We start from the raw sequence: 21588 nt of genomic DNA on the forward strand, positions 1-21588 counted from the left end.
TATCCTGGTTCAATGCCAATTCAATCCTGCTACAATCCCGGTTCAATGCTGTGCCCTGTTCCTGGTTCAATGCCGGTACAATGCCGGTTCAATCCTGGTACAATCCCGGTTCAATGTCGGTAAAATCCCAGTGCAATCCCAGTTCAATCCCGGTTCAATGCTGGCTCAATCCCGGTTCCATCCCAGTACAATCCTGGTACAATCCCAGTTCAATGTCGGTAAAATCCCAGTACAATCCTGGTACAAACCCAGTAGAATCCCGGTCCAATCCCGGAATCCCAGTTCAATTCCAGTTCAATGCCAGTTCAATCCCAGTTCAATGCTGGTTCAATCCCGGTAGAATCCCAGTCCAATCCCGGTTCAATCCTGGTACAATCCCAGTTCAATCCTGGTTCAATCCCGGTGCTGTGCCCTGTTCCCAGTTCAATCCCGGTACAATACCAGTTCAATCCTGGTACAATCCTGGTTCAATGTTGGTAAAATCCCAGTACAATCCGGTCCAATGCTGGTTCAATCCCAGTTCAATCCCAGTACAATCCCAGTCCGATCCCGGTCTGATCCCGGTCCAATCCCGGTCCGATCCCGATCCAATCCTGGTCCAATCCCGGTCCAATCCTGGTCCAATGCCGGTCCGATCCCGGTCCAATGCTGGTAGAATCCCGGTCCAATCCCGATCCAATCCTGGTCCAATCCCGGTCCAATCCTGGTCCAATGCCGGTCCAATGCCGGTCCGATCCCGGTCCAATGCTGGTAGAATCCCGGTCCAATCCCGGTCCAATCCCGGTTCAATCCCAGTCCAATCCCGGTCCAATCCCGGTCCGATCCCGGACCGATCGCCAGTCCAATCCCAGTCCAATCCCGGTCCGATCCCGGTCCGATCCCGGTCCAATGCCGGTCCGATCCCGGTCCAATCCCGGTCCAATCTCGGTCCGATCCCGGTCCGATCCCGGTCCGATCCCGGTCCAATGCCGGTCCGATCCCGGTCCAATCCCGGTCCGATCCCGGTCCGATCCCGGTGCCCCATGCGGTGCCCGCTCCACTGGCCGCCAGGGGGCGCCGCCGCGCTCTCCCTCCGGGCCCCCTCGGCTCCTTCCGGAGCGTCTCGCGCGAGGGGCGGGGCCGCGGTGGCGATCGGACACGGAGGGGCGGGGCCGGAGTCTTCGCTCAGCTCCGTCCTCTGTCGTCTGCTCTCGGCTGTTTCCGGGATAGATTCGGGCAGTTCCGTTCTCTCTCGTCTGCTGTCGGCTGTTTCCGGGGCGGGTTCGGGCCGTTCCGGCGGCGCTCGGGCCTGTGCGAGGCTCGGCCGGGCCGGAGGCAGCAGCGGGCTGGAGGCGAGCGGCGGCGGATGGGGCCGGCGGAGAGGTGCGGCGGGGTGGGCACCGGCACCGGGGGGATCGCGATGGGGAGAGCGGGCCCGCATCGGAACGGGCCCAGGGCGGGCGTCGGGACCCCCTCGGCGTGAGGCGCCCCGGGGCTTGGCTCCGTCGCTCATGGGGCAGCCTCGAGGATGTCCGCGGACCCTCCGGCGGCTGTCGGCGCAGGGTGTCCGCTGGAGGACAGTGCCACTGCCGTGTGGCTTCGCCGTGATGCCAGGGCTATGTCCCCCCTCCCCCCAGGGCTGTCTCTGTGTCCTCCCATTGCTGGGGCTGTGCCCCCCGATCCCCCCCCGAGCTGTCCCTGTGTCCCCCTCCATTGCCGATGCTGTGCACCCTGATCCCCCCCGAACTGTCCCTGTCCCTCCTCGGTGCCAGGGTTGTGCCCCCCGAGCTGTCCCTATGCTCCCCGAGCTGTCCCTATGCTCCCCGAGCTGTCCCTGTGTCCCCCTCCATTGCCGATGCTGTGTACGCTGATCCCCCCCGAGCTGTCCCTGTCCCTCCTCGATGCCAGGGTTGTGCCCCCCGAGCTGTCCCTGTCCCCCTGGTGCTGGGGCTGTGGCCCCCGATCCTCCCCGAGCTGTCCCTGTCCCATCTCGGTACCGGGGCTGTGCCCCCCGAGCTGTCCCTGTGCTCCCCGAGCTGTCCCTGTCCCCCCGGTGCCGGGGCTGTGCCCCCGATCCCTCCGGGTTGTCTGCAGCCCAGCAGTGCCATCACAGACCCGCAGGGGTGACAGTGCAGGGACCCCCCAGCACGGTACATCCCCATCATCCTGGGGACCCCCTGGGCCGGTGAAGCCAACAAAGAGTGGCCTCGCAGGGTCCCAGCTCTGTCCCCCCTGCCCGGGGGCGGTTTGGACCCAGCTGGTGCCCCAGGGATGTGCCAGGTTCAGCCCAAGGGGGGCTTTGCACAGCATCCCCCAAGCCCTGGCTCTGGCATGAGCCCCTGCGCTGCTTCCCAGGGAGGTTGGCCATTGCATTTCTTCTCTTCCTGTGGATGTTTCTCAGCCTCTTGAGGAGGAAGATTCCCATGGTCATGTACCTCCTAAACTGGGGGTCTGTGATCGGTGGGGGATAAAGCCAGGGGGCAAAACTGTCGAAAAATGAGAGCTGTGAAGAGCTGGAGTGGCCCCAGCGCTGCCTTTCAATGGAGCCGTGGCTGCCTCTCCTCCCATTAATGCGCGGCTTTGATTTCCCAAGCAGCTCTTGGAGCCGCTGGGGAACTGGCCCTGTGACTTTCTCTGTGAGAGCAGAGAATGGAGACAGCTGAGTAAATATAGCCTAAATCACTGCTTTCCTGGCCATTCCCCCACCCTTCCCTGACATGCCATGGGCTGGTGTGTCCCCGAGGCTGGACTGGGCTCTGCTCTAACCTTCCCCGATGTGGGAAAGTCCAAGGCATGCTTTGGTTTCTTCGGTGACTCTCTTTGACGTGGGCAGCTCGTGCTTCCATCTGCCCGCACGATTCGTGGCGGGGACTCGTTCCTTCTCAAGCTGATCTCTGCCCCAAAACCCCGTGTTCCCAACTTGCTGGGACAAGGTTTTAAGCACACAGGAAAATCCTCTCTGCCTGCAGTTGGGTCTCGCTTGGACAAAAGCGCTGGGTTGGAAGGGAAAGCGTGGCTCAGCTGGAATGTGGCGAGGAGCAGAGTGGTTTGCGGAGCCAGTTTGGAGCCATGTCAGAGCTCTGAGTGCCGGGGTGTGTTTACAATGAAAAAGAGTATTTATAATATCGAGGGCTCTTTTAATTCCTCTGGGAATCTCTGGAGCCGCAGCTTGGAGCTAAAGTAGCTGGGTAATGGAAGATGAAAAGCAGACAGAGGAAGGGATGGTGGATTTCTCAAGTTGGAAGGTCTTGGCTCTCACCAATATCCAAATCATGCTGGTCTATTAACTTGGGTGCTTCTTACCTCGTCGGTTACTTCATGTGATTGCTGAGCTGTGCAGAGCTGCTAATAAATCATATAAATTCCAAATACCCTGGGGAATGTGATTTTAAGCAGATAAGTTAGCAAGAGCAGTTGGATTTTTTTTTTCATGTACTCAGGTTTTTTTTAGAACTGTAATTTTTTGCCAAAATACAGCTCCTGGGTTTCTATATCCCTACAGCCAGCTCCATGAATGCTCCTAAAATGGAATTAGTGTGTTCTTGCTGCATGGGGGATGGTGTAAGAGCAGCTTGAAGTGAGGTGATGGGGCTGGTGTAGGGTGCTGGGTCCTTCTCTGACCACGGCCAGCAAATAAAAGTCTCTGGCCAAGTAAAAAGGTCTTGTAGGCAGGAGGAGAAAGTTTGTGAGGTGGTTAAGACAGAGCAAGCTTCAGCTGGAGCAAGGAAGTTCAGTGTCATGAGAAGCCTCTGGACAGTATGAGAAGTCTTGGAGTAGGAGTGCAGACTGCCTGAGGTGCTCCCATGCTGTCCAGCCTTTGAGCAGGAGGTCTCTGGGACCTCCAGGGGTCTCCCAGAAGTGAGGAAGGTGTTGGTCATCCTGATTTATTCAGCTCCTCGTGTCCCTGCTAACCATGACATTGACCTTTTCAGTGAAATATTTCAGATATTCCTTCACTTCCTTGGGCTTTGGTGAATAAAGCAAAATATTTAATGAAACTCAGGCATGAGCAGTAAATGCTCTGTGTCCCTGGCAGAGGGTGGCTTGTGGCTGTGGGCAGGAGCTGCTGCTGGCTGCCTGGGAAGCATTTCTGGGGAAGAGAAGAGGTGAAAACAGCCTCGGCTGTCCCATGCCTGGCTGGGGCACGGCTCAGGCATAACTCCCCTCCTCCCATGCAGCTTTTCCCTGTTTGGAAGGAAATACCAGCTGGCTTGGCAGCGCCGTGGCCAGCCCGGGCTCCAGCTCTCCCTGCTCCGCTGGCCGCGTCCCCAGGGGCAGCTGCTGGAGCGTGTCCAGCCCCGCTTCCCGCCCCAGCAGCTCCCTGCAGGCTCTCCCAGCTCCTTCCCCCACAGCTCCTCGTGGCACTGCTGCCTCCTCCACCGCCTGGCTCATGGCTCCAGCCTCGCCAGACGTTTCTCCACTCATTGTTCCTGCTGGGGAGGCAGCGGGCCCGGGAAGCTGCCTGGGAGCACAGGGGTTTGCTGTGCTGCTTGTCCTGACTATAAATCAGGGGTTGCTGAGCACTCTGCTCTGCCACTCGGTGTTGTGGGTGCTGGTGGGCACAGGATGAGCCGTGGTGTGCTGGCCATTGCCAGCTTCAGGAGCTGAAGCCATCAGTTCTGCTGCCCTGGCTGTGTGGGTCAGAAGGATGTGATGCAGCAGCAGATGTCACCGTGGCAGGCAATTCCCTGTCCGTTTTTATTCCCATCCATCATTGCATTGTTCTATTTTCTCCTTTTATTAAAGGAAAAGTTTGTTCTTTTTGTCTGTAACTTGCAGTTCAAATTTGATATGGTATTTGTTTTGCTCTCTGAGGATCCGATGTAACTTGGAGAAATTGGAGCTGTGTATACTGTTGTGAGCATATTCTTCTTTTAAATATTTTTATGCATTCTTTCCCCTCTCTGGAAGGAAAGTAACTCAGTCTCACTTCAAGTCAAGCTTCACTTTGAACTGCGCTTGGAACTGGGTTAAAAAGCACAGGAACCACATTTAAAATGTTAAGATGCTTTTATTTATGTGCTGGGCACAGACAAAAAGACTTGTAATGTGTTTTTTGTTTCAAACCGATGTATTAAACAAAGAAAGTATTGACAGCAGTTAATGAATCGAGGGATTGTTTCTGGGCACTGAGATAGATTTACCAAAGGTATTTAGCTGTCTGATGCATGGGATTTTCAGAGCAGCCTAAGCAAGTGCTCGCCAGCACAGACACACGAGGTTCCTCTCTGAGAGCTGAGCAAACCTGGAGCTGGGCCCAGCAGAAATCTTTTGGCAAGGTGCTGCCTCTCTCCTGCTCGAGGTGTGCTTCCAGCCGACAGGCTTGAGCGTGTCCCGGCCTCTCGGTGCTGCCTTCCTTCCAAAGAGCTGTTCCAGGGCTTTGGGAAGTGTGTGTTCCCAATCCCCAGAGACTCTGTCAGCTGCTCTCTGAGCGTGCAGAGCTTTCCTGCAGCTCAGCCAGGGAAGCCTCTGGCTGAGTCTGTGGCAGGACAGAGGACAACTGTTGCCCCTGGAGAGGACAGTGCTGGCGTTAACCATGAGGATTTGGGTCTCCTGGAGGGCTCTTCATTCACGTTCATGAGCACTCAGTGCCCACCTGGGCTGAGTGTGGGAAAAGCAGGTGAGGCTTCTCCAGGAATAGCTGGACTCTGAGTTCTCTGGATTTTTTTGGTGTGCCCAGTGACCTACTGGGATGTGGAAAGTGCAGTGGCACAGAGCTGTGCCTGCATTCCCACCTCGGGGAAGAAGGTTGTGGAAGGAGTCTGGTGGAAGGAGCTGCAGGACCTGCTCTTTGGAGACACTCGGTGCTCCAGAGTCACTCTCCTCTTCCCACCCCTCCACGCAGATCTGCTTTTAAAAGCTACTGAACAAGTTTGCCAGGCCTGAGCGTTTGGTCCTTCCAGCCTCTTCAGCTGCACCGGCTTGTCGGAGACGCCTGGAGTCGGGGCTGGGATCCGCGGGTGGAAGCTGGGGGTGCCTGTGGGGGAGCATTGACCCTGCTGGCTTGGGCTCTGCTGCCTCTGGGTGCACTCTGGAGTCTGTTCTCCCCAGCAGGAGCCACTCCGGGCTCTGTCCTCCCCGGGAGGAGGGAGAGCTGCCAGCGCCATGCCCAGGGGCTGCGCCCACTCGGGCCCTTGGCATTCAGTGCCCCCGGCACGGTGACTCCGCTCTGGGGGACCCTGACAGGCAGCACTCAGAGGGGCAGCCAGGGAGCCTGCTCATAAATCTCTCTTTATGCACTGGATTATGAAGTAATATTTTCCTGGCTAAGGCTGGTTGGATTGGGGAAATGCAGGCTCTGCTGCGAGCTCCCTGCAGCCACTATCCCAGCATGGTGGGAGCTTTCACAGCAGCCATGCTGGGCTGTGCTGCTTGCCCTGTGAACGTCAGAAACCTCTGTAGGGTCTCTCGTGAATTCTGCAGTCTGGTGTTGCTCCTGGATTTCTGGAGAAGCTCTCCAGCAAGTTGGATCAGGCTCAATCCTGTTCCCCACCCGCCTCTGGCCGCAAGTGCCTCACCTCCCCGCGGGCAGTGCCTGTTCATTCATGGCAAAGACAGCCCGGCTGGGACGCCTGCCCGAGCTCAGGCAGGCGGTGTGGGCTCTGGCTGCTGCACAGGTTTCCTGTGCCATGGCCTCTTTGTGCCTTTTGTCCTTGTCAAGGGAAGGAGCTCTGGTGCCGGGCTGCAGAGCCTGGCTGAGAGGTGGGGCTGGCTCCTCTGGGGGACTCATCCCCATCCCAGACTTTGTGGCAGCACGTGCAGATGTGGTGACACGTGCAGGGGTGATATACCACGTGCAGGAGGAAAGAGGGATTTGTAGCTGATATGAGCTGTAAAGTCTTCCTGGCGCAGAAGGGTTATTTTGAAATCCTGCAGATCACCACCGTTCGTGCCTGTCAGAGTCCAATCAGCAGTCAGAGCAGCCCTGGCTTCGTGCCATGCTTGGTTGTTCACTGACCCCTCTGGGAAAGGTGTCCTGGCTCTCTTTGCCTCCTCACCTCCTTGTGCCCAGGCTCCCACAGCTCTGAGAAGCACCATTCTGCTCGTTAATAGTTTTCAGATGAGACTCAAGAGTTTGAGCTGGGTTTGGTGGTTTCTGGGCCAAAACAGCTCAAGCCTTTAACAGGACCTGCAGCATTTGAGCAGTCCCAGGGTGTCCCTGGGAAGGCTGGGTTCTGGCTGCCCTGGTGCCTTGTAGGTCCGGTCCTCGGCTGCGTGCCACTTCTGCGGGAACCAGAACTCTGGGATTTGCCTGAGGGAAGTGGAAAACTGGCCTGTGCAGCCAGGAGGGGATGGGAAAAGAGGACGTGCCTGGCTGGTGGGAATATCCCGGCTCGTACATATCTTCAACATGTTATAACCCAGGTTTATTCTTTTTGGTGGATTTCTGGGCAGGGCAGGCAGCATATTCAATTTCTTTCTGAATAGCTGAAAGGCAGTTAGGAGCTCTAAGTAGACTTGAAGGCTTCTAAAGATTATTTTAACTCCTTTTGCCTCCATCTCTGCGAGAAGAACCTGTGCCTGCACTTGATGCTGCTGCTGCTTTTGAAAAGTTCAAAAATTGACTTTTTGCTCAGAGCAAAGCTTTGAAGTGCTGTTCTGTGGGAATGGCAGCACATCTCAAAAGCCTTTTGCTGAAAGCGTGGTTAACCTACATTTGTGGGCAGCTCCCTTCAGAAGATGCCTTTGTGGGGGATTGCATGGCAAGATGTAAAGGTGAACTGTGAAATTTAATCGATTTAACAAGGGGAGGTTAAATCTGTTTGTTCTGCTCCTATTCAGGGCCTGCAGCTGGTGGGTGCAGGGTCACCCTTTTCTGTATGCAAAAGTTATCCTCATAAAGGCTGTTTTGTCCCACTTGTTGTCTCCTTGTTTGCATAAGTGCTGCAAGGAGGGTAAGCTGAAGAAGCAGGGGTGAACCTCTTTAAGATGCAGAGCTGGTGCCTGGCTGTAGCAGAGAGGAGGCAGCGTTCCTGCCTGCAGCCACAGGCTCCTCACTTGCTTTTGGGAGTGTAAATCGGGATTAGCATGCCCTGCTTGGATCCAGGGCTCAGCATCTAGGTAGGAGAGAAACGAGTCCTGCCTCTCTCAGGTGAACCCCTGGTTTGAATGTTGGCGTGTTGGGAGGGCGTGGGGTGCCTGGCTGTGCAGTGACAATTCTTCTTCTCTTTGCAGGCACTGGGGAGGGGAACGTAGCGTGCCACGCTGTTCCAGGCTGGAAGCCTACTGTGCTTTTCCTGCCCAGACTCCAACAGACTGGCTGTTTTGGTGAAACAGACCCTGATCTCGGGTTTCTTTGCTGCATGCCCGCTCACCAGTGTTGGATTATGTTCGTCTCCTTTTCCCTTTGCTCCATAATTTGGCTGAATCGTGGTTTCAAGCTGAGGAAAAGGGGCTGCACCTAAGCGCTCCTGGGCACCCAGACCAGGCTCCTGGGGTGCCAGTTCACACAGAGACAGTTCAGAGTGCTGATGGGGGAGAGCTGCCTCTGAGGGCCCTCCTCTCCCACCTGGAACGTGCTGCCTCACTCTTCAGAGCCCTTCTCCCCTGGCAGAGAGGATGGGCAGCACCGACGGCTTCCAGTACCGCGCGCTCTACCCCTACCGCAAGGAGCGCGAGGAGGACATTGACCTGCTGCCCGGGGACATCCTGGTCGTGAGCAAGGGGGCCCTGCAAGCCTTGGGCTTCAAAGATGGAGATGAGCAGACCCCCAATCAGATCGGGTGGATCCTGGGCGTCAACGAGCGCACCAAGCAGAAGGGAGACTTCCCTGGCACCTACGTGGAGTACGTGGGGCCGGTGAAAATCGCCGTCCCTTCACACCGGCCCCGAGTGCAGAGACCCCTGCCTGCCACACCGGGGGCCAGCGGCTGCCGGCTGCCCGAGGCTCTGGAGCAAGGTAAGCCCTGCTGTGCACACCTCTGGGACACCTCCAGTCTCGCTGTGTGACAGATGAGAGTGTGGGACTGCCTGCATAGACAGCGTGAAACCCTCAGCTCGGCAGCACTGGGTTGCCCCACCAGCAGCAGTTGAGTTGCAACCAAAAGCTGTCCTCTCTCAGTCCTGGCCCAGAGGAAAGCACTTTGTTCCTCCAGCTTCTCAATCTGCTCAGCAGAGCTTCCTGGGGCAAGCTTTGTCCCACTCTTACATCTCCAAGATCCTTCTCCCCCTCTGTTCTGCAACCAGCCAGGATCCCCATGGTCCCTCTCCCTGCTCTGCTGAGTTTTGCCAGGCTCCCTCCCTTCAGGATAAGTCCTGACCTCTCCCAACCACCACCTCCCCGCCCCTGCAGCGCCTGGGGCAGTGCTCCCTGCCAAGAGCTGCTCAGCCCTGCTGAGAGACACAATTACTTGTCTCTGGGCAAGAGGAGAAAAGTCAGGGTCTAAAAGAGTGCTTCTGAGAACTGGAGCTAATTGCTTGTCTGCCTGGCAGCCAGCCCACCCCGCGGGTCGCAGAGCCCTGGCTGGGGCCAGGCAGCCACCCTGGGGCTGGGCATGGGCTGTCCTGCACCTGCAGCTGCCTCCCAGCCGGCCTGGCTTGGCACAGACCCGCTCCAGGAGAGCCAGCGTGCCTCAGCCCTGCCTGTGGAGCTGTGGCAGCTGCCTGCTCTTAGCCTGCTCATTTGGCTCCCAGGCACACAAACCCTGTGGCCAGGGCTCAGCAGCCCCTGGCTTTCCCTCTTCTACTCCTCCTTTGTGAGACCCCCACCTGCAGGGCTGAGTCTGGGTCTTGACAAGGCAAGAAAGATGTGGGCCTGTTAGAGTGAGTCCAGGGGAGGCCACAGAAATGCTCCTAGGGCTGGAGCCCCTCTGCTCTGGAGCCAGGCTGGGAGAGCTGGAGAAGTGAAGGCTCTGGGAGACTTTATTGTAGCCTTCCAGTACTTAAAGGCAGCTTATATAAAAGAGGGAGAGAGGCTTCTTATACAGGCAGATAGTGATAGGACAAGGGGGAAGTTTTAAATTAAAAGAGGGAGAGATTTAGATTAGATGTTATGAAGAAATTCCTGACTGTGAGGGTGGTGAGGCCCTGGCACAGGTTTCCCAGAGCAGCTGTGGCTGCCCCATCCATGGAAGTGTTCCAGGTCAAGCTGGATGGGGCTTGGAACAACCTGATCTAGTGGAGGGTGTCCCTGCACAAGGCAGGGGGGTTTTAACTGGGTAATCTTTTAAGGTCCCTTCCAATCCAAACCATTCTGTGATCCTCTGGGGGGTGACAACCACACTTGGCCTTCCCAAGCCTTACAGGAGATCTCATGCTGGTGTACATGGGAGGAGTGGGGTCAGCAGCAGGAGCTGGAGAGTGCCAGGGAACGCTCCCAGCTGGCAGTGCTGCATCCTCCCCATTCCTCTCTGCCTGGGAGCCACGGCTACCCCAGCAGATGCTTCTGGCTGTGTGAAAACACCTCCGGGGTCTTATGAAACCCGGGTTGTGGGGCCGGTGCAGCTCCCTGCAGCTGCCTCCCTCGCTGCTGCTCCCGGAGCCCGAGGGGTGGCCCCAGGAAACATCTCCGCAGGGTGGGAATGTGGCCGGGCCCTGCGTGCATTTGGGTTGGCAGGAGAAGCCTGACCTGAGTCATCCCACTTGCAACCTGCCTTTCCAAGAAAGCTGCTCCTCTCAGGAGCCTGGGATGTGCTCTGTGCTGGCTTTGCCTGCATGGTCTCCCTTGGCAGCTGGATTTCTGCCCTTCTCGGCTCTCCCCTCTTCTCAAGGGGGCTTGGTGGAGGTGTGTCTGGGTGGTGGGGTCTCTGGGAGGCAGAACAAGATAGGTGCCAAAGCTCCCGAAGCACAGCAAAGACAAATTTGGGAAGGAAATTAAAAGCCAGCCTCTCTGCATCGTGCCCAGGGATGGAGGGTGGGGTACCAGGGCACATGAAACCAGTGCCAGCCGTGTCCCTGTCACCTGAGGGGGCATCCCCAGAGGCAACCTCCACTCTGGATGTAGGCAGGGCCTGCAGGGAGGCAGTTCACACACCCAGAGCCATTTTACACTCAGCCTGCAGGTTTGATCCCTGTATGGGCCATTCACTTAGCAGCTGGACTTGAAAATCCTTGTGGGTCTCTTCCAGCTCAGGATATTCTGTGATTCTTTATTTCTATATTCTGCTGGTGAGACACATTTTTGCAACGGAAAAACCATATTTGAGCCAAGCCTGTCTTATTTCTTCACAGTGTGCACTTTAGGAGGTGCAGAGCCGTCTCCTGGCAGCCCCACGAAGCTCCTTCCCTGCTTCCCAGGTCCTGCCCTGGCTGGCAGGGACCCCTTGGCCCCTCGGTGTCACTCGTGGAGCAGGGCCAGCACAGGCACAGCTGTCCCGGGAGCAGGGCCGGCCCTGCGGAGCAGCGAGACCCGGCGCGTTCTGCCAGCGGATTTACGAGCTGCCGGTGTTTGCCTTCCGCAGAGAACACGAGCGGAAAACGCGGCTCGGGAATATTTCCGCAGCTGCCCGGGCCGTGCTGTGAGCAGCCTTGTTCGAGGCAGCCCGGCCCGGAGGCCCGGCAGGCTCAGGAGTTGCTGCTGGCTCCCGCTCTGTGCCTGACAAAAAAAGACAAGCTGCTGCCTGCTGAAGCAGCACATTCCCGGCCGGGCCACGTGGGCAGCGCCAGTATTTACTCTCCCTTCAGTCCTTCCCAAGGGTCAGGCAGGGAGCTGCCAGCCTGGAAGCTTGCCTGCAGCTTCCCCACACCGACACGCACCACGCTGGGCCCCTTCCGTGCCCAGGAGCTCGCTGCAATGGGGGATTGTCCCCCCTTCCCAGCAGCACAGGCTCTGCAGAGCTGCTGGGTGCCTGACCTGCGTGCTTCCCTTCCCATGGCTGTTCTGTCTCCCCTCGGGGCCGTGGGTGCAGGAGGCTGAGCTGGGTGCGCAGTTCCAGCTTGCTGCGCCTTGTGGTGAGACCACACCAGGCGAGTTCGGGTCAGATCCATGACAACGGAGCTGTTTCGCAACGGGGAGCAGCCTCTTGGCTCTGCCTCTGCAGAGTGGAGTGTGCTGGGTGTCCTCACCCGCTGCGGGCTCCCCAGGGTCTGCCAGGTGCTCCTGGAGGAGCCTCCTGCTCCGGCTGGTGCTCCTTTGGAAGCGGGATGGAGCCTGGCACTGCTCATCCCTCGGCAAACCTCCTGCTGGCAGCTCCTCAGCCAGGCCTGCGTGCTCCTGCCCCGGCATGCACAGGGGAGGGGGGTGCCTGCGGCCAGAACCTCAAGATTTTCTGGAAATGGCAGTGAAATACCTCCTGACACGAGGCTGCAGATCCCCCAAGAATGGGGGGACCCTGGTCCCGTGCCACGGGCTGTCTGTGCCCTGTAGCAGCTTGCACAGAGGCTGTGGGCTCAGGGGAGGGGGAGGCACAGGGCCGGTTTCCATGTTAAACGAGCAATCAAGGGCAGGAATTTGCTGACATGGCGTTCTGTCTGAATCGCTGGATTAATCACAGCTCGCCACGATGAGCAGAGCGAGCTCCCTGGCCCCGCTCCGCTGCCAGCCCTACACAGCCCCTGTGCTGGGCAGGGACCCAGCCCCGAGCTCCAGGAGCCCTGGTAACCCCTGTGCTGCCTGCCAGGGGGGCACGGCTCCCCAGCAGGGTGGGCTCTGTCTCCAGGCCTCTGCACGGAGCAGGAGATATCTCCCTGTGCACACCCAGTCCGGGCTGGAGCTCAACAAGTGCTGGGCTGGCTCCTGGGCAGGTTCCTTGCAGGCTGCATGCCGTGTTTGCCTGGGCCACAGCAGGGGCCACGGCTTTCCTTGCTCCTGTTGGGAGTTGCCTGGGTTGTTGTGCCCTGGCCCAGCTCTGCTGCTGAGGGCTGAGCTGGTGCTGAGCCCTTCTCTCCCTCCCTCTCCCCCAGGGTCTCCTCTGCCGGACCTGCAGGAGCAGTTCAGCCCTCCTGAGATTGCTCCGCCACTCCTGGTGAAGCTGGTGGAAGCTATTGAGAAGAAAGGTAAGGGGGCAATGCTGAGCACTGGGGATGCTGATGCACCCCAAAACCCCACAATGACAGCTGAGCTCTGTGGGACACACAGGACACAGCTGCTCTCATTTTCCTCCCTGGGTTGAGCTGCTGAGGCCCGTGAAGGTGTTTGGGTTGAGCACCTACACACACTGGGTGGGTGCTGGGGTTTGGGAAGCGCTTCCAGCCTGGATCTGTGCCATGGTGGAGAAATGGGGCCACTGAACCGGGTGTCCTCGGGGCCAAGGGGGCTGCAGCAGCATCTGCAGGGGGTTGGCTTGGACGCCATCCAGGCCTGGCCGTGCCACAACCATCGCCCAGCTGGCACCAAAACAGTGCCCGTGCTGGAGCTGACAGCAGTGTCCCCCCTTCCGCAGGGCTGGACAGCGAGATGTTGTACAGGACATCTGGCTCCGAACTGCGGCAGGCGCTGAGAACCGGTAAGAACCAGCTCGGCGCGGTGGAGGCGAATCGGCTCAGATGGAGGAGATTAGTGGATGTGACAGCGCCAGCAGTAATGCAATCCAGGCCAGGCTCGCCTGTCCCTGGCAGTTCCTGACTCCCAGCACGCTGCCTCTGCGGCTGGGCTGTCCCCATCCCAACACGTCCTCGTCCTGCGTGGAAGGGATGGGACAGGGGGGATCCCTGCCACCATCCGTGGGGGGCAACAAAGGGATGTGGTGCTGGCTCAGAGACTCGCAGGCAAACAGCTGAGCCCCTGTGCTTGTCCCCTGCTGTCTTGGGGTGCTCTGCTGATGGGCTGGTGGAGGCTTCTCTGGCTCTGCCATGCCACCAGTAAGCAGGGGAGGATCTTTGAGCTCGGCTTGGTGGTGGGAGCGATGTCTCTGCTGGGGAGCCCTGGGAGCCGTCTGCCTCTCAGCTGGGCTGGGGCCTCATCCGGCACCACGCTGGCGAGTCCCTCCCGCAGACGTTCCTACAAACTCCAACCACACAGTGCTGTCAGCCCGGGCTGTGCTCTCAGGACAGGCTTTATGTGCTTCCCAAAATCCTTGTCAGGAGGGAGGTGTTTTCCTCGATGAACACGTCGTCCTCGATGTGTTTGAGGGAGGTGTTTTCTCTGTCGGGTTCAGTGTGTGGCTGCTCAGTCTGTGCTCGACTCTTGCTGGCAGCAGAGAGCAAAACTCTCACCCGAGCTATGCCTGCCCAGAATTCTTGTGCTGGGGCTCAGGGCAAAGGATGTGGGTACCCAGAATGACCTCTTCCCCCTCTCAAGGGGTACTGCTGAGGTTCCCAGAGCCAGTTGATTTCTGGGGTGCACATCCTCTGTCACATGGGCTGCCTGAAGGCTGCCTGAGCTCCCTTGTGGTGCTGGTGAGCTCTCACAATAGCTGGCTGCTGTCTGATGGTTTCTGGGATGGGTGTTGGCAGCACCAGAGCTGCCAGCTGGGTGCCCAGCACTTTGTCCACCTTCCCATGGGAAATCTGTGCCCTGACAGATTGGACCCTGGGTGACCTGGAGCCCCTGGATGTGCACTCCCTGGGCGAGGCACTACGAGGTTACCTGCAGGACCTGCCCTCCCCCGTGGTGCCAGTGTCAGTGCATGGAGATATCCTTCGCATCCTGCAGGGTAAGGGCGTCCTCTGGCTGCCTTGGGAATGGGTGGCTGGGTGGAGTGGACACATCTGGGATGTTAAAATAAACCCTGTCCCTACGGGGCCTGGCGCACAGTCCCCGCTGCTGACAGCGCTCCTGTGCTGTGACGCAGCCGGAGCGTGGAGAGCGGTGCCGGCTGTCCCAGCTCTTCCCTCGTGTCTTGTTCTCTCCCCAGAGATCCCCCAGCCAGAGAATTGCCGGAAGCAGCTGCTGCTGGCCCTGGAGTTGTCTGCGGTCCCACTCCAGAACATGCTCACCCTGCAGTTCCTGCTCCGGCATCTGGGGAAGGTATCGCAGCAGGCCGAGAGCAACAACCTCCACCCTCGGGCCCTGGGAGAGATCTTCGGCCCCCTTCTCCTCCGGCTGCCTGGCGCCAGGTACGTCAGGCTTTTGGTCCCAGCAGCGTTCCCAGCTCCGGCCACTGTGCCTGCCAGGACAAGGAGTCCAGCCCCTGCTGGGCTGCACGTGGGAGTAAACTGCTGGCAGCACACAGAGGTGGGACTCAGAGCCGGGACAGAGCCCTTGCTGCCCTGTCAGCCTGGGGTCTGGCAGCTGAGCTGAACCAGCTGACCCCAGGGGACGTGGGAGCAGTGCCATGTTATACCCCAAAAATGCTGTTCTTAACTTGTCTCTTCTCTCCCTGCAGCCCAGAACTGAGCCCTGACTTCTCTGTGCTGTTTCTGGAGACACTTCTGCAGACAAAGGAGCTGGAGCCAGAACAGTTGCCTCCAGGTACTGAGATACCCCTTCCTTAGGGCCTGAGGCACTGGCATTTGTGGGTGTGGACTCTCTGCCCCCATGATTGAGTTGCCAAGGGCGTTTTGATAGCCCAGCTGGGCCTGAAGGCCAGCTGAAGGTGTTCAGCTGCTGGAGATGTGCCTGGAGCAGCTCCAGGAAAAGTGGTGGCCAAAGAGCCTTCCTGGGCCAGTGTCTGCAGGGAGGGGGACTCAGCACTCTGAGGGATTGCCAGCGGGGAGCTGGGATTTGGACTCACCCCGTTTGATCCCTCCTCCTCTCACAGCCCTGCCTCCCAAACCGCCGAAGCCGAAGCCCAGCGCAGCCAGCCTGGCCAACGGGAACAACGCGCCCTTGCAGGACGCCGAGTGGTACTGGGGGGACATTTCTCGGTAAGGGGGCGACTGGCAGCGTGTCCTGTCCATCAGGTGAGCCTTGGGGCCACCTGCCAGGCCCTGACAATCCTGTTCCTTGCAGGGAGGAGGTGAATGAGAAGCTCCGGGACACACCAGATGGGACCTTCTTGGTGCGTGATGCCTCCAGCAAGATCCAGGGGGAATACACACTCACTCTCAGGTAGGACTTGGGGATCCTCTGGGAGCCTCAGGGATGCAGCTCTTGGGACATGTCCCTGTGCTTCCAGCTGCAGGGATGCCAAGGTCTCTGGCAGGGTAGTGCTAAGTGCCCTCTCCTGTCCCCTCCACTACAGGAAGGGAGGCAATAACAAGCTGATCAAGATCTTCCATCGGGAAGGCAAGTATGGCTTCTCGGAGCCCCTGACTTTCGGCTCGGTGGTGGAGCTCATCACCCACTACCGGCACGAGTCACTCGCCCAGTACAACGCCAAGCTGGACACCAGGCTGCTCTACCCCATCTCCAAGTACCAGCAGGTGAGGCCTGTGCTGTAGGGACATGGCTGACAAGCACAGCCTGGACCAGGGGTATTTGTTCATCAATCCCTACCCCTTTGGTAGCTGACAATGTCCCTTCCCTCTCCCTGCGTGCTGGAATGTTGTGGGGTTTTGTGGGACCAGCTGGAGCAGGTCCTGACTGAGGCTGTGCCTATGGCAGGACCAGGTGGTGAAGGAGGACAGCGTGGAAGCTGTGGGGGAGCAGCTGAAGGTTTATCACCAGCAGTACCAGGACAAGAGCTGGGAGTACGACCTGCTGTATGAGGAGTACACACGTACGTCCCAGGTATGTGGGCACTGCCTGAGACCCCCAAGGACTGCTCTGTCACCCCCTGAGTGCTGGCAGCCACCCTGCTGTGCACAGGGGAGACCAGAGATGGGGCAGCTGTTGCCCCATTTGTCAGCTCATGGACAGGGACTCCCCAGAGGACGGGCTTTGAAGAGGGGGATATCTTGCCTGCAGCAAGGAGAGAGCTGCTTTGGGGAAGTTGAAAGGGGATGCAAATGTGAAGAAATGTTCCTCAGCTTTGCCCTCCCTTGTCCCCAGGAGCTGCAGATGAAGAGGACAGCAATCGAGGCCTTCAATGAGACGATCAAGATCTTTGAGGAGCAGTGTCAGACCCAGGAGAAGTGCAGCAAGGAGTACATCGAGCGCTTCCGGAGGGAGGGCAATGAGAAGGAAGTTCAGCGGTGAGGATGGGGGTGGTGGTGGCCTGCCCTGCCTGGAGGAGGGCCCCAGGGGCTGGAAGGATCCTCCTGGCTCAGCACAGAGCCGAGGGAGGCACGTGGACTCCTTGTCTCTCCAGCAGCATGCTGTGGGCTGGAGCTGGCAGGCTGCCTCCTCCACCTCCCCCACTCTGGCTCACGGCCCAAACCCCCTTCTCTCTCCCAGGATCCTCATGAACTCGGAGAAGCTCAAGTCCCGCATCACAGAGATCCACGACAGCAAGATGAAGCTGGAGCAGGACCTGAAGAAACAAGCCTCGGAGAACCGGGAGATCGACAAGCGCATGAACAGCCTCAAGCCAGACCTGATGCAGCTGCGCAAGCTGCGGGACCAGTACTTGGTGTACGTAGTGCCCCCGCAGCGCGGCCCGGGAGCCGCCGGCTGCCTCCCCCGGGGCTCGGCTGCCTCCCCCGGGGCTCCGGGGCTCGCTGGGCCGGCTCGCAGCTCCGGCAGCGCGGCCCCGGGGCTCGGCGCTCCGCAGCGGCGGCTGCTGCCCTCTGGTGATGGCCGCGCCCGGGCTCAGCTCTGCCCTCCTTCCCCAGGTGGCTGACGCAGAAGGGTGCCCGCCAGAAGAAGATCAACGAGTGGCTGGGCATCAAGAACGAGACGGAGGAGTGAGTGTCCTGCTCGTGTGCTGTTGGATTTGGGGGATGTGGGAGCACAGGCTGTGCAGCTGGTTCTGCCTGTGCTGTGGGCAAATCCCAGCTCCCTGCCTGGAGGCTGAGGATGTCCTCCCTGCCAGATGGGTGATGGGTGCTAGCAGTGTGGGGAGATGTGGAGGCCACACACCCCAAGTTAAGGAATCTGACCCTGCCTGTGCTCGATTGCAGCCAGTACTCCATGATGGATGACGAGGAGGAGCTGCCCCACCACGAGGAGCGGACGTGGTACGTGGGCAAGATCAACCGTGTGCAGGCAGAGGAGATGCTGTGTGGGAAACGGGACGGCACCTTCCTGATCCGTGAGAGCAGCCAGAAGGGATGCTACGCCTGCTCCGTGGTGTGAGTATCCCTGTGCAGGTGGGGTGGGTGGCGTGGGGTGGCATGGGATGGCATGGGATGGCATGGGATGGGGCTGGCCCACATTGTGTTCCTGCATTGCTCCACCCTCCCCTTGCCAGATGCTGGAGGTGACAGTTCCCATCTGCCCTGACCTTTGCCAGGGCCAAGTGTATTTTTATGGTGCTTTGGTGACCCTGCTTGTGCTCCCCTGTCCCACTGCTGACCCAGGCTCCCGTGTCTCCCTGGCAGGGTGGATGGTGACACCAAGCACTGCGTGATCTACAAGACAGCGACGGGCTATGGGTTTGCTGAACCCTACAACCTCTACGCCTCCCTCAAGGACCTGGTCTTGCACTACAAGCACACGTCCCTGGTGCAGCACAATGACTCCCTGAATGTCACGCTGGCTCACCCGGTCCTTTCCCAGCCACCAGCCAGATGAGCAGCCCATGCACAACACAACAGCTGCCTTCAGCTTCTCCCCAGGGCGCTGCTTTCTGGCTCTGGACTCTTGCACCCTGTATAGTTGAGTCTCTGTGCTCCTGCTCCTTCAGAGCCTCTGAGATGTCTGTGACCGTTTCTGATGTCCCTCTTGGTCAGTAGCTGAAACCTGTGTTGGCTGATGGGACAGAAAGGCTGGGCTGTAGATTCACAGTGGGCTCCAGCCTTTAGGAGGTGGGATCCAGTTGTGATTGAATTGCTGGGGGTGAGCACAGCCCCCTCCCCTTCCCTGATAAGCAGGTCAGATCCCCTTCTCGCTGGCAGGTCGCCCCGCTACGCATCACTGTAGAGCTTTGGTTCTGGATTCCTCGGTGCTGGGACCGAGGGGTTCCCTGCTGGACACCGGCGGAGGCCGAGGAGGAGGAGGCTCCACTGAGTATGTGCATCCTTCACTCTCGCTTCCCTCGGTGGCCTCGCAGGCTGTGATGGTGTCTGGTACGAGGGGTGCTGCTCTTGCATGCAGAGACACATTTGAGAAGGCGAAACCTCATCCTCAATGGGGCTCCCTGGCTGAGATCTTCGCTCCGTGCTGTGCCCCACCTGGCCACCATTCCCCCTTGTCATAACCACCTCTGGAGTGTTGCTGCCTGGGCAGGGAGGATCTGCTTAGCCATGAATCTCCTGCTTTAGTTGTGCCAACGAAGCTGTGAAATCCCTGTTGGTACCCGTGTTTTTCCTGGCAGGATCTGCGGGATGCACAGCTCGTTGTTTCCGGCCGGTTTCGGTGACTCTGCACACGTAACCCATTGAAGCTGACTGTAGCTCTGTAAATATGGTTCTTTTTGTGACCAGCTGCTCCCCTGGTGCTGGTGTTTGCTGAGCCCCCAGTGCCACCCCCAGCGTGGGCAGCAGCTGCCAGGCTGCCACAGCCCCAGGCCCTGCAGCTGAAGCAGGAGAGGGCTGGAGTCCAGCGCACACTACAAGCCCTACCTGGAATGAAGGACCTCTCTGCTGCAGGAGGATGCATCTGTGGGGCCCAGGGCATGCTGAAATGTGTCTGCATGATGGTGAACTACATATGCAAAGCACTTACAATCGTGGGTACTGTATGGGGCCGGGGCAGGGCTGTCCAGCACAGCTGGCTGCTGCAGGCAGGGCGCTGTGTCTGATCTCAGAGGGCCCCAGGGCAGCCCGGGTGGGTCTGGAAGAGCTTTAAAAACTGAGCTGAGAGTTGAAGCCATGGTGGCATTTGCTTTCCTGGGTTATCTCAGCTGCCTGGCTGGAGGAGAGCATTCTTGAACTTCTTGATTTGCCAGAGTGGCTCGTTCCCTCTCAGAGGCTGCTCCTTGGGACAGGCAGGTGGACACCATGGACTTTGGCATTTCTGTTTCCTGTTGCAGCTTGGGTTCTGCCAGATCCATGGGGTGCTCTGTGCTCCTGCTGTGCCTGCATCCTGTCCTTGATGTGCCACCTGCGTTGGGGACCACACTGTCCCTTCCTGGCCAGCTCTGCTGCTTGCCTTGCTCTGGGCTTGTCCCAGATCCTTCTGGAGCTGGGGCAAACATCCCATTCCTGTTGCTTGTGGCAGCTCTCCTCTGCTCAACTGTACAGCCCCGTTCCCTGCTCTGCATGTTCTCTCCAGGCCCTGGGCCCTGGTTTTTGGGTCTGGTTTGTCAGTGTTTGGTGCTCAGGTGCAGTCAGTGGGTCGAGGGAGCTGTGGGGGCACGGCCCAGGAGAGGCTGTGGTTTGCTTTGGGGATCACTTGGGAAAAGCTGCCAGGGATGAGTCAGGGAATAGTTTGGGCACGTGAGAGATGAGGGCACGTGGGACTGGGGCAGGGAGGCTCAGTCCTCACAGCTCTATCTAGAGGCCTCCTGGGGCCTGTGGAGTGACCAGGGGGCTGCACCAACACTCCAAAGCTTTGTTAGTGTTCCACACCTTTTCAGCCTGGGGACGCTGCTGGCCTGTGCTTGTCCCTGCACTTCCAGCACCTCCCCACATCACAGGACAGGGATGGGATGGGATCTGCCTGCCCACATCGCAGGCAGATGGGATCCTCAGCCTCTCATCCCATGTGCTCCACGTTCCTCCACCACCACCCTTAAACATGAGCTTGGGGCCAGTTCTGCCTTGGGGTTATTGCTCCCTGCTCATGCCAGGGCCTGCTGAGCATCTCAAAGAGTCTCAGCTTGAAGCTGTCACTGTCAACACTCGCTTGGTGCTCACCTGGCTTTGCTGCCCAGGGAAATTCCAGCTTCACTTTATCCTGTGATTTTCTCCTTCTGGCTGAATTTCTGTTATTCTCCCCGTGCTGTCCCTGCTGTCCAGCCACAGTCCAGGGGGGGGTCGCAGTCACCCCTTTTGCAGCACTGCCTTCCCTGCCCACTGCAGCCTGTCCTTGACGGGGCACTGCTCACGTCCTGCGTACGACGAGGAGGGAGATGCCCTTCCCCAGGGCTGCCTTTCCCTGACGGTGCTTCTTCACTCAGCTCCTTGAACAGCAGCTTTCCCCTGCTCTCCCCGGGCTGGGCTTCCAGCCCGGAGCTCCCCCAGCATAAGCTCGTTGTGATTTGTCCTTTGCTGCTTTGGCTCGTTCTGAACCCGGCCGTGTTTCGAGGCGCTGGGCTCTGCTTTGCTGCTTGTGACGCCCGCGTCCCCCGGCCGAGCCGCACACCCGCGTCCCGTGGGTGCCACATGGCTGTTCTGCTCCCCGGGACACAGCTCGGGGCTTGTCCCTGCTCTCGGGGGGCTCCGGGCTCCCCCCGTGGAACCCCCAAGGTGCCAGTGGAGGCTTTGTGCTCGGAGAGGACGTGGCGGCTGCGTGAAGTTTTAGTTTCTAGGTATATGCAATAAAGAATAACCTGCCCCCCGAGCTGTCCGTTACCAGCAGTAGTGCTCTCTGCTCTTTCTGTTGATGTTTACTAATGTAAACCCAGTATTTGTTACTGTAAAAGGATTTTTTTTTTTTTTTGTACGGTACTTCGAAAAAACCCACCAAAAAAAAACCCAAAAAAAAAAAAAAGGAAATAAATAAACAAGAGTTAATGAACCAGGCTGCTGGATTGCTGTGGGAGGATGTGCGGGGGCAGGAGAGGGCAGTTCCTGGGCTGGGTGCAGGATGTGACCCATGGCGCCAGGATTGTGCTCGCCGGGTTTGGAGGGCTGGAGCCGGTGGGGACGAGGGCTGAAACCGCCGGGAACAGCGGCTACGAACGGGGCAGGGACGCGGTTCCTCCT

At 58.8% G+C, this 21588-nt stretch overlaps 1 protein-coding gene across 2 annotated transcripts; it reads left to right on the forward strand.

Moving 5' to 3' along the window:
* Positions 1-1209: 1209 nt before the first annotated feature.
* PIK3R2 (phosphoinositide-3-kinase regulatory subunit 2) lies at positions 1210-21223 on the forward strand. 2 transcript variants are annotated; one of them, XM_021544297.4, is made up of 16 exons: positions 1210-1362; positions 8155-8878; positions 12820-12912; positions 13299-13361; positions 14379-14510; positions 14712-14913; positions 15183-15268; positions 15558-15663; positions 15749-15847; positions 15981-16161; positions 16343-16468; positions 16730-16872; positions 17075-17251; positions 17452-17523; positions 17740-17910; positions 18160-21223. In XM_021544297.4, the coding sequence occupies exons 2-16, from the start codon at positions 8539-8541 to the stop codon at positions 18350-18352; spliced, it is 2184 nt and encodes a 727-aa protein (XP_021399972.3). In that variant the 5' UTR covers positions 1210-1362; positions 8155-8538; the 3' UTR covers positions 18353-21223. The 2 variants fall into 2 exon arrangements, with proteins under 2 accessions (XP_021399972.3, XP_085418658.1); XM_085562532.1 differs by lacking the exon at positions 1210-1362 and adding an exon at positions 4387-5599.
* Positions 21224-21588: the final 365 nt, after the last annotated feature.

The sequence above is a fragment of the Lonchura striata genome, chromosome 28 (genome assembly GCF_050655825.1).
Source record: "Lonchura striata isolate lonStrDom1 chromosome 28, ASM5065582v1, whole genome shotgun sequence".
Taxonomy (NCBI): domain Eukaryota; kingdom Metazoa; phylum Chordata; class Aves; order Passeriformes; family Estrildidae; genus Lonchura; species Lonchura striata.

Bases quoted from the DNA above. Each gene is read 5' to 3' on its own strand.
- PIK3R2 (XM_021544297.4), top strand. From the start codon at position 8,539: ATGGGCAGCACCGACGGCTTCCAGTACCGCGCGCTCTACCCCTACCGC. The intron at 14,511-14,711 runs GTAAGGGCGTCC...TTCTCTCCCCAG, and splicing joins TATCCTTCGCATCCTGCAGG to AGATCCCCCAGCCAGAGAAT. The intron at 15,664-15,748 runs GTAAGGGGGCGA...TGTTCCTTGCAG, and splicing joins TACTGGGGGGACATTTCTCG to GGAGGAGGTGAATGAGAAGC.